Source organism: Sarcophilus harrisii, chromosome 6, assembly GCF_902635505.1.
Source record: "Sarcophilus harrisii chromosome 6, mSarHar1.11, whole genome shotgun sequence".
Lineage (NCBI taxonomy): Eukaryota > Metazoa > Chordata > Mammalia > Dasyuromorphia > Dasyuridae > Sarcophilus > Sarcophilus harrisii.
This window is the reverse complement of record NC_045431.1, coordinates 137,775,551-137,788,526: the sequence shown is the minus strand read 5'-3', so window position 1 is coordinate 137,788,526 and position 12,976 is coordinate 137,775,551. Positions and strand designations below refer to the sequence as shown.

The window sequence follows — 12,976 nt, the reverse complement described above, 5'->3', positions numbered from 1 at the left end:
TTTAGACCAATATTAATAAAAATATAAAATGTTCTTAGATAAGAAATCAAAAAAATATTAAAATATATTATGATCAGGTTATGTTTAGAACTAAGATCTATAGATTGAAATAAAAAGGAAATCACATTCCTAAGTATTATGAATTTACTCACATATTGTAGTATATCGCAATTATGAAGGAATAAATACTTAAGTTAAAATAAAATTCATCTACTAGATGAGTAATGAAAGATTTATTGTTAGATTCTACATAAATCATATAGTTTTTCAGTATTAAAAGCCATTCTTTAAGACTATACAGGTTAGCTGAAGTGCTATTATTTCCTGGTGGAACCAGTTTTCTCATTGTAAGTTTCCTATACTAGAGAAATCACAGATCTTCCCTTCTCCTTTGAAAAGTAAAATCAGCTAGGTCTAAAGGAAGAAATTGACTATTTCCCAATAAATAAAATTAAGTTTTCCCCTCCCCACAAACTCTCAAAAATAAACTACAAAGAATAAGAGCTCAACGTAATTATTGGTAAAAAGAGTTGAGTTCATTTCAACAGTTTGTGTCCTAAGGAGTTTCTGAGTCTGACAATCAGATCATAACCAGACATAGTCCTACTTGGTTGATGAAAGTTGTCAGTGTCCCTGCTCAAGGTGATAAAAACCTTCAGGCATTGTGTATATTTAGTTACTGGCATAGGGATAAATAAGTACTGGCAACTTGACAATCCACCAGCGCAAAGATAACTTTTCTTGAGAGCACAAAGAAACAAGATCTAAGTCATATTCTAGTTTGTTTACTTTTTCCAATTAATCCTTGATTAATAATCATATACCAAACCTTGGGAAATTAGGAAATGTCCAGTTTTCTCTTTCTGGATGTCTCAAAATATATTAACACATATTAACATATTTCTTAGAAGAAATTATACTATTTTCAAGTGGACTTCTCCATCTGTATATAAACTCTCAAAAATGGAGAAAATCTTTGAGTACAGACTTTAAAGACAACTAAACTTTTTAAAAATGAATATCATAAATTAAAATTAATTTAATGGAATATTTCAAATGATTTTTAAAATTTTGTTATTTTAAGAGTGATTTTATTAAAAGAAAAAGCATTACTATCATTGCTTAGGCAAACCCAGTGTAATAAAGCTATCCATGTCACTAAGTAATTAACTTAAAAGACATTTTTCTTTTATGAGAAAACGATACATTCCTAATACAATATTAAATTATTTTTACATTACTTCAGTCTGAAAATTATCCTAACACTTGAATCATTAGATCAATATTATTTTGACAGCATTTAGAAGATATGAATTCATTTTAAAGAATTATTATATACTTATTACAAGTTGTTTTCCACATTTTGAATGATTACAATGTATTGTTTGTAAAGTTTGATTTTTCTGGTACAATATTGAAATCAATTTCTTTGATACAGTAACAACTTAACATTTTTTTTTCTTTTTCTGCCATTTACCACCATTAAATATTCAGCTTTAGCATCCAATCAAAGTTAGGTAGTGACAAACTCATCATATATTACAAGAGAACAATGTTAATACTTTTATCCAGTTGCCATTGTTTAAAATTTGCATACAACCAAAATAATTTTGTTTTAAGGTTAGCCAGTTTTGTTTAATTGATTACACTGTCAAAATATTCCTTTTGGTTTCCCTGCTCCGTGAAACAAAACTGTCCAATACAATGGGAATAAAAATGCAATAGTAGATTAAAAATTCTCTAGGTGGCAGTTAGTCTGAAAGTACTATGAATCTTATGTGCATTACTTGCTTTAATTTTGTCTAAGTGCATTTATATTTTATCTTTAAACATTTTGAAGAAATATTTACTTAACAATATTGATGGAAGTCTAATCTGTACAATTAGAGATGTACTGTTATGAGCTCTCTATGCATATTAAATTGCCTTAAGTCAAGAGAAAACATATGAAAAGTCTTTTGAAAAATTTAAAATCTTTTTTGTTTCAATTATTTCATCTGACTACATTTTAATTGTGTACTTTCAGTTTCACACACACATATATATTTATATTTATGTATGTGTATATATATATATGTATCAATGTTACAGAAAAAAATGCTTTTTCCTTAAGGAGGGAGTAGCATTTCTTCTTGATAAAATTCCTTAGAGAAATATATGTATTAAAAATAATTTTTCATCTTTTTCCATGAGCTCTTTAGAACAGTATGTAAGAATAATTCAGTTCTTCCAGACTATTTTTATATATTACATGACAAATAGAGAAGCTTAAAACTGTAATACCATATTTTGGAATGAATTTTCTCTACCACTATATGACATTTATTTGGAAAAGCATTCCAGTCTTACACGTGATATAAAATATTGACCAGAAACAATGTATTTTAATAGAAATGCACCATTTTAAAAAAAGAACACACCATGAAATAAAAGATTTGTTTTCACTGAGAATTGCAGTTAACATTAGGCAAAATCACACTTCTCAGTGTTTAGTCTTACCTTACGTACACCTCTGCCAAGATCTTCTCCATAGTTGGTTCCAAGAATTTCAAAATGTACGTTGGGATTCACCCCATTTTCTCCGAATTCTAAATCACCTGTCAATCCACTTACTCCACCCTGAGGGAAAAAAAAAAATGTGAAATTTCATAAATTGTTAAAACAAATAATATTAAAAGCGATTTCTAAGCTGCCATGTGTGAAAAAGCAAGGAAGATGAAAGAACTGGATGTCTAAATTTGGAGATTTTTAGTTTGGAAAGAAATATATATATATATATATATATATATATATATATATATATACACACATATATATTTTCTTATTTTTGGAGGAATTTGTACTTTACTTATCTCAACCATATTTACTTACATTTGAAAACTGATATTATTTATATGTGGAGGACATTTCCTTGAGCTATGGAAACTTTATAAATTATAATAAGTTATGGAAATTTTATTACTGGAATGAAATTATCACACTCATGTTCAATGACTCCTCACATTCTCCCCATTCTTGGCCCAGTGATTAATAATAATTATTTGCATTTGTGTAATGCTTCAAGGCTTGCAGAGAGCTTATAAACATCATTTTATCCTCACCAAAAACCCAGAAGTGCTATTGTTATTCTTGTCTGAAGTGACTTGTCTGGGATCATACAATTTATAAATGTTTAGGATTCAAATTTGAACTCAGATCTTATTGACTCTTAAGTCCAATGGTTCATCCAATTTATCATCTATAATTCTATCCCATGATGAAATACAGGTAATCAAAACACATATGTCATCATTTTCTCTCTTTTGAATCTAGAATTCATCACTTCTCAGCAAAGAGAATGAAGATAATGTTATACAAATATTGTTCAGAGTTCTGATAGCTTTCAATGATGTTTACTGTATTGTGGTTATTGTATAATTTTCTTTTTCTGATTCTGTGAATATCACTCTGCATTAATTCATATGTCTACCTAACTTTCCCTGAATTTTTCATATTTATTATTTCTTTCAGAGCAATAATACTCTGTAACAATCATATACTATAATTTATTTCATTATTCTACTTTCTTTATTCTAGTTCTTTGCTACCATAAAAAGGGATAGCATAAATACTTCTGTACTTTCCTTCACTTTTTCATTTATATGTATATATACATATACATATATATATATATATATATATATATATATATATATATATGTATATAGTACTATCACTACCAGAAAGTATAGATAGTCTAGCAACTTCTCCAAAATAAAAACAAATTTCTTTCCAAGACAATTAGACTAATATACAGCTCTGGAAGCATTGAAGGAAGTTGCCTGTCTTTCCATAGCATTTCAAACATTTATGATTCATGCACTTCATCATGTTTGTAGATCTCATGCATATGGGATAAATTTCATACTTTTTAAAATCTGCATATCTCATATTATTTGGAACATTTTCATATGGTTGTTAATAATTTTTATTTCCTATTTTGAAAACTGCCTATTCACATCCTTCTATCATTAACTGTTGGGGATTGACTATCAGATTTATTATAAGAGTCTGCTGTGAAGATTTTGCAGCACTTAACAGTTTCTCAGCTTATCTTAGCTAAAATTATTTTGTTCATAAAAAAATTTAATTGTAGGTTATCAAAATTGTCTATTTTGCTTTCATCTCTTATTCCTTATTTGTTTCAGAATTCTCCTGCTATCCATAGCTATATAGGGTCCCTCCTTCCAGTCTCCTCTATTTTTCTTTTTAAATGTTATAATTTTATATATTTAGGCTACATTTCAATTTAGACATTTTTATGGATGTAGTACAAGATATTGATTTAAACAGAATTTCTAACAAACTAATTTTCATTTTTTCCCCAGAGATTTTAGCTATATAGAAGGAGATATCTTTCCTTGTTGATATTAACACTTTAGCAACTGCAAGTGGTACAAAATACAAGTAGGAGTATAGGCATTTTTAAAAGTATTACTTGTGTAAATAAAAATTAAATAATGCAAAGGGAAGAAAGATTAATATTCTTCAATAGAATTCTTAGCACATTAAATAGAACAATATTACTCTAAGAATTATACTATGGATATAGTACATGTAGTTATTTATTTTGTTTTTTAACCTTTAACAAGTTGATTGATTTATCATTTTATGAAACACTTGTTATGTGTTTAGCATCTTATGTCAATTTTTTTACTTTATTTTCCCCCAGTTACATGTAAAATACTTTTTTACATTTTAAAATTTTGATTTCTAGATTATCTCTCTTCCCTTCTATCCCCAGCCCCCATTAAGAAGGTAGATGTGAAGTTATGTAAAGCATTTCCATAAAAGCTATGTTGCAAAAGAAAACTTAGAACTTTCTCCACTCTTTCCCCAAAGAAAAACTGCAAGAAAAATAAGGTTTACAAAAAACAGTATAATTAGAAGTATTTAAAAGTTTTCTTCAACAATGGAACATACCATTGTTATTTCATAATTAATTAAAAATGTAGAAATTGCAAGATCTCATTGTAATTTTTGTTGATTATGAAAAATCATGTGATTCAATAAAGGAAAATTCTGTCTTAAAAGCTATTTTTCAATAAGGCCTTAAATGCCTTTCAATGTATACTTAGAAGACAAAATAAAATATCTCTCTTACACAATTATTTAATGATAAAAATTAGAAAGAAGAGATTTAATGCTGAGCCAAATTGAAAAACTATCATTGAATAATGAAGCCTATGGTTAATATCCCCTTACTGCATTGAACACCAGAACATTGATGAACCTCCTGGAAGATATATTAGCATTCAAAATAATATGCCCTTAGCAGACACAGGGGAAGGATCAAGTAGATGAATATCTTCAGATTGAGACATGTATGTGGATGGACTTCTTTGTCTATCAGTATGGATATCTGAAATGGACAGCATAGTTATCTAATTGGTCACAAAGTTGCACAGGAGTACAACAGACTGAATTTTTTTTTGAAAACAGAAGATTTCTTTTAATAACCCTAAACTTACTTTCTCCAGAAGTAAAAGCCCACATTTCTATACCTGTAGCTGCTAGGATTTGAGGGATAGAATCCAATAATACCTATCACACAGATGATAATAAGAGGTACATGGTGATTATGATTAGAATGCAACATAGAACCAATGATAAATTTTAAAGAAAAGGAATTCTGAAGTAAAAAATATAATCAAAGCATATATACTTTTCTCTTTTCTCTTTCATTTACTTTGGCATTCAAGGTTTTTATTTTTTTAATAGCTATTATTAGCTAATGATGTTTCTTTTGGTCAATAAAACCAAGTAAACAAGCTTCCCCCTGCCTTCATTTTTTTTCAGTTCTAAACAATAAGGTGTCTGAGTCCTTGATAATGGGAGAATGGTAGTATGATTCTATAATTACCCTTTTATTTATCTAGAATCCAGATTCCTAAGCACATACACTCTTTGTAAAATTTTTATTATAGTTTTTATTTTTCTACAATCTTATCTGACAGTTTGATCCACTTACCATTTATTGATACACCATAATTATTGATTATAACCATAAGTTCTATATAAAAATTATTTTTTAAATGCCTATGGCAAGAAATGTATCAAGAACAAACTTCTGGATGCTTCATTTTTATTTCCTATCAACCTTACTACATTATCTACAAAAATCTCTTTGTTTCCTTTTACTATTTTCACTAAGGATAAATGATATTTTTTCACAACCATTTTATAGTTCAAAAGTATGCAAAACAATAATTACTGGTGTTTTATCAATTTTTAAAACTAATACTGTCCTTCTTACATATTTTGTTTGTTTGTTTATTTTTTCCATTTGAAAGTCAGTAGCAAAATAGATAGGTATAGTCTTTTGATCCAGGGAGACCTAGACTCAAGTCTACTCTTTGACATAATAGGTAGCTGATCCTGAGCAACTATTTAATTTCTTTAGTTTTTAATAATATTTTTCTTATTTTAAACAAATACAAGATGAGAAAAGAAAAAAAAAACTTGTCATATACACAGCAGATCACGAGAGAATTCAAGTATAAAACAAAACATTTCCATTTCAAGAAAATCTCAATAATTGATACTCCACACAGTTTTCAAACTGTCCTGCTTTGCTTTGCTTACTTGTTTCTCTGCTGTGCACTTTCCACTTTATTTTCCCCTTTAAAAAGGCTACAATTAAGTGTGGCGATGAATATACACATATACACACATTCATATGGTTAGATAGCTACATACACATATTCACTCATATAAACACATAAAACTGTACTGTGTATATTTCCACCTGTCATCTGTTTCTCTGAAAATTGATAACATCTTTCTTCAGAAACATAAAAATCTGGCTCATCATTTCACACACCACAGTAATATTCCAACCCAATCATATCCTATTTGAGAGATTACCTATGAAATATCTACATTCCTTCTATTCTTGGCTATGTAGGTTTTTATTTATGTAAGAAAATTTTAATTTAAATAATTGAAACTATCCTTTTTAAACTCCAACAATGCTTTCCCTTGTAAAATAGTTTAAAGCTTGATACTGCTGAATCTACTTCCTTTACATCTTTTTTTTCCCCTCAGTGCTTTCTTTAGACACAGAAATCTCAGTAAAATGATTAGTTCCTCAGATGCATTATTAAAAGAACTTTTTTTTACTTTTCTATGACCTTGCAGGCCCAATCTGAATCTTTTAGTATTTCTTATCCAATGCTTAATGCTTTTCAATTTTAGGAGACTTAGAGATATTTTGATATTTTGAGCCAACTTTTATGGAAAATTGATTAGAAAATAGAGACAAGAACCGACTAGGTGAGTAATATGTCTGACAACTGGAAGAAGCTCTCACATTGATAAGGACATTGCTCCATTGAACTATACCTAATTACACTTGGTATTATCCTTCTTGACTAAGCAAAAGAAGGATTTTTCTAGTCTTTTAACCTTGATAAAAATTCGTTTAACCTTGATAAAAATGAGTCATCTCAAACATTTGTTTCATGTTGGTACCATCTTAATTAACCTATCTTTTAGTCATCCTAGTAAGAGTTGATTGATCATGACCTCATATTTTAGTTGTCTTGATTCCCCTTCCATTATCAAGGCTATGCTTGAGGTTGTTTAATGGAATTTCATCTGGGTCTGGATCTACCTCCTACAAACTTTAATGGATTTAATTAATCTAATCCATTCTAATCCAGTCCATTGCCAGATCTTCATCCAGCAAACTCCATTGGATTTAATAAATCCATTGGACTTAATTAATCTCTCTATATGAATTAATCTTAGATTCCTTATCCTTCCCACACCTCCCTGCTGACCTCCAGTCTTACATCTGCAACTTTCAACTGCCTTTCAGATATGCAAAGTTACATGTTCACTAGACATTTAAACTTAGTATATCACAAAATTAACTCATTACTTTAATCCTTGCACCATCTCCACCACCTCTTACCTATTACTGTCAAGAGCATCACCATCCTCTCAGTCCCTCAGACTCACAATTTAGGAATCATCCTCAAATCTTAAATATCTCTCACATCCAATCCATTGCCAACCTTTTCAACATCTCTTAAATATCTCCTTTCTCTCATCCGATAATGCTACCACTCTGGTACAGGCCATCAACACCTTATCTATTGATTATTATAATAGTCTGCTAGTAGATTTGCCTGGCTCAGTTAAGTCCTTTTCCACTCAAATATATCATCCATTCAGCCACTAAAGTAATTATCCTAAGATTCTCCAACCATGTCATTCTCCTATTTAATCAACCCTAGTGCTTCCCTATCATCTTAATAAATATAAATTCTTCTGTTTAGTAAACAAATTCTTTTATAACCTAAATACTTCCTATTTTTCTAATCTTATATTTTATTTCCACTATGTGTTCTTCAATCCAACAACACTGACCTCCTAGTTATTTCATGATGGATTGCTTCTTGTGCCTAGAATGTATTCTTCTCATTTCCATTTACTACTTCCCTGATTTTCTTTAAGTCTCAACTTCTACATGTAGTCTTTCCCAATCTCTCTTAATTCTTAAGCCTTCCTTCTCTTAATTATTTCCTGTTTAGTCTGTTTATAGCTTGTTTATACATATTTGTTTACTAGATTTCTCTTCTAATAGATTGTGAGCTCCTTGAGGACAGGGGCTGTCTTTAACTTCTTTTTTGAACCTTAGTTCAACTTGACTCAGTTTCTGGTACATAATAACTCAAACAATACTTCTTGACTGAATGGCTAGTATCTTTCTAATAAAAGCTTTGTTTATTACTGACAACAAATATGTAAGAATCAGAATCATATGACAATTTATAAATAAGATCAAAAGGATGTCATTTAGTTTTCTATAGGCTAATTATATATAACATTTCAAAGCAGAAATTTAATTCTAGCACTTTCTTCATTTTACAAATGAATATATACCAAAGTCAATGGAGGTTAAGTGATTTAAATCATATAACTAATTTATGGCACAGGGGGGATAAAAATTCAGCTCCCCTGCCTGACATCTTTTCTTCTTTCAATACCATCTCTACTGCTTGTTTTAGTTGTAAGACAAGTAGATATAGCTGAAAAGATGCTTAGGGAAAAGAAACATGCAGTAATAGCAGTAATATGGCATGTTTCACCAGCTTATGTGACATAATCACAGTCCCACTTTAATTTGTTCTGAGATGGTTCCTGGGGAAATCTATATTCCTTAGTTTTTTGTGATATTATTATCTTTTATTTTCCCTCTTTGGGATAATTTTTACTTAAAAAAGCTCATTAAGACTTGAGACTTTTAAAATTGCAATGCTTGGTTTTGAAATTAATTAGAAATTTTCTATCTCCAACTTTTGCCCTATAGGACAGATGTTTCTTTCTCTCAACAGATGGTAATTTAGGTCATACTTTAATATATTTAGTTTATTGGCATAAACCCTATTTTGGGATTCATACGTTTATCATGTTGCCCATTTTCTCCACACTATAGTATGCCACTCTCAGAATATTGGCCTAGGTTCAATCCACCCTGAATTTTAGTCATTCCACAAAATAGCTCAGTTTGTGATTTTTAGTCAGTTGATCTATTTCAACAATCTATGCTAATGACTTTCACATCTTTGCCATTCAAGCTTTGACCCAGTTTCCAAGCTAGTATTATTTCTTACTCTCTAAAGGATATTTTCATGTGGTTGTTGCATGGTAACATAAAACCTAACATTTTAAATATTAAATGTATAGTTGCCATTAAATGCTTTCCCTATCCCAAATTATACGTTTCTGATAATGGAAATTCTATCTTTTTTGTTTTGTTTTGTAGGCTTAAAACCTAAAAGTTTACCTTTTACACCCTTTCAGTTTCCCAGGGCTAGGAAATCTTTCCCCCCCCCCCAATATTTCTTGTAATTCTCCCTTCCTAGCCATAGTCATTGTTGCCATTGTAAGATCTGCCTGTGGTAATTCTGTTACAATGAATTTGTGCCGTTACCTCCTATCTGGATTCCTGGTATCTAGTCTTTTTTCTTTTCCAACAATTCTACAATTTTATCAGAATAAATTTAGATATGGACTAATATAACATGTCACATTTTCGTTATGTCTTCCCACAATTTGATGAGTACCAGAAACAGAAGGGTACAAGATATAAACAAGGATCAAGGCTAGAATGTGTCAGGACAACATTAGTTATCATGAAGAAGAAATATGGGATGAATAGAGAAAAGTCCTCTGGTTATATATGCTCATAGATGTAGAACTGAGTCAGTAAGAGAGTTTAGAGGCAAAATAAAAAAATCTCCCCCCTCCCCAGAGGCAACTTAACAAGTGAAAAAAAGGCTTTTGCCAAATAAAGGTTCTTATTGGTAGCTTTTCTAAGTACACCTGACACAGGAGTATTCCATATGTGAAAGATCTTAATTCGTTAGGCTTGGTCCTTTTACATGGGTTTCAACATCTTTATATTCTTTTATCCCTTAGTCTTCTTTATTATTATGTAATAGTAATACTATATTAGAGCAGGTTGTGGAATAATTGGAAGGCTGGTTATAGACCATTTGTGCTGCTTATCTCCAATTGCTATATTCTTTCACTTAGTCACCTAGGCTGAAGATCTAAGGATCTAAGAATCTGAACATTAAGACTGACTCTTTCTTGCTTAAAAGTTTCCATTGACTTTCTAAGGTATTTTTTCATCAAATATCTAGGAATCTTCTGTGGCTCATTTTTAGGGTTCTTTTCTCAAAACCTTTCTAGGCCAAAACAGTAGTCAACATTATAGACATATTGAATATAAAAAAGGTCTTTAGAATAATTTTCTCTACCCACTCAACCATTTTGGTGCAGATCTGCCCATATCACCTCAGTAAAATCCAAGGGCTTTTTTTTTTACCTCCAGGATCAAATATAAATTTCTCCACTGGATTTTTTTTTGCATTTGTGTTTTTTTAAGGATTTGATTTCTTGAATCAATTTTTGTCCTTCCTTTTTCAAATTTTTGACTCTTTCTTGCATATGTTTTTTTTTTCCTTTTCCCAGTTTTTCTTCTACCTCTCTTATTTGACTTTTTAAATCCTTTATAAGTACTGCCAAGAAGGCTCCCTGGACTTGAGATGAATTGAAATCACCCCTGGAGATTTGCATGTTAACATTTTGTCCTTACTATTACATAGAATTCCCAATCCCTATATTTTTGTCCATCTGCATTTTTGATTTCCTTTACAGGCCAATAGTACACTATTTCAATAGATAACTGCTTGGACATGTATACTTATAATATTTAATTTATACTTTAACATATTTAACATGTATTGGTCAACCTGCCATCTGGGGGAGGGGATGGGGGGAAGAAGGGGAAAAATTGGAACAAAAAGTTTGGCAATTGTCAGTGCTGTAAAATTACCCATGCATATAACTTGTAAATAAAAAGCTATTTAAAAAAAAACAAAACAAAACAAAACATTTTGTCCTTTTCTGAGTTGATGTTTTGGTCTTCCCTGTCATCACAGTAGTTCTCTGTGGTTAAGGTTCTTTTTTGTTTCTTGCTCATTTTTTCTTTTCCCCCTCTATTTGTGACATTCAAGACGAATTCTGCTCTTAGAGTACAGGGGAGCTCTTTTCCAAGCTTCTTGTGCAGCTTTGAGCCTTAGCTTTGAGCACAGGGGCCCCTTATGTTTGATATCTTGCTTATAGCAGGGGATAATCCAACTTAGTCCTGCCTGTTTATCCTAGTTTCCCAGGTTGGTGTTTTGCCTTCTGTGTTGGGACTGGAAGCTGCTCTACTGGTCTGCTCTGCTACTGAGCTGGGATCAAGGTCACAGTTGATGATCTGCTATGATTAAGACACTCCCACTGCTTTTTAAAGCAGTGGGAGTGTCTTAATCATAGCCCTTTCACCCCAGTGAGACTGGCCTTTCTAGAAGTCCTACTAATCTAGTTTGAGCTGGAGAATAGTTTCATTCTTTCCACTGCCAGACTGATTCTGTCATTCCAGACTCTATTCAGAGGCTTGGTTCATGTGTTTTTTGAGAGAAACTGGGAAAGCTTGAGCACCTTTCTGGTTTTATTGCTTCATCTTGGCTCCACTTCCCCGAAAAAACTTCTCCATTGGACTGTTAAGGCTCTCTATAGTACAGAGTTTTTCTACCTTCCCAGTCTTCATACATTCTACTTTCCTCCAACAACTCTACAATTCAGAATGCCGCATTTCTGGAACATGTGCTTTTTCATTTGCTGTCCCCCCCATACATGAAATCATCTCTCTTCCCACCTCTGTCTCCTGACTCTTCTGGTTTCTTCAAGTAACAGCTCAAATCTTATTATAAGTAAGAATACCTCCCACCCGAGATAATTTCCAACTGATTCTGACTCTGTATAGTTCACAAATTGGTTGCCTATTTTCTCCTCATTAGATTGTGAGCTCCTTGAAAACAAAACTACATTTTGTGGGCTTCAGTATCACCAGATCTTAGCACAGTTTTTGACTCATAGCAGGTGCTGAATGAGTAATTTCATTCCATATATGAAGAAACTGAAGCTAATAGAAGTTGTAACTTAAATCAAGGCTGCACAGGTAAGATAAAAACTTGCTTAAAGTTCTTTAACAGCTTCCCAAATCTTGCCCCTGATATACTCTGGGCAATTTATTTAATATTTTCAGCTTCAGTTCTCTATTTTAAAAAATACATCAATAATCGTTACTATTTCATAGGAATGTATTAGGGATAAAATGAGATGATGTTTGCAAATTAAAAGTTCATATAAATCCCAGCTTCTTAAACTATAGTTTGTGTCTGATGTCCTATGGGTTCTCATTATTGAATGTGTGAGGAATTATGATTTGTTGTCAATAAATATTTGATTTTTTACCTATTTTATGTGCATATGAACCCAGGATAAATAAAAATTTATCAGATAAAAAGTGATAAGTAGTAGAAAAAGTTAATATGAATAACTGATATCAATTATTTCTGATATTTGATATGAT

At 31.0% G+C, this 12,976-nt stretch overlaps 1 protein-coding gene across 2 annotated transcripts in view; it reads right to left on the bottom strand.

The window, feature by feature from the left end:
• The window catches only part of GRID2 (glutamate ionotropic receptor delta type subunit 2), a 1,791,455-nt gene that overhangs the window by 705,741 nt on the left and 1,072,738 nt on the right, over positions 1-12,976 (bottom strand). For both annotated transcript variants that reach the window (XM_031941365.1, XM_031941366.1), the window contains exon 8: positions 2,500-2,619. In XM_031941365.1, the coding sequence (XP_031797225.1) occupies positions 2,500-2,619 (120 nt within the window). The remainder of the gene's footprint in view (positions 1-2,499; positions 2,620-12,976) is intronic.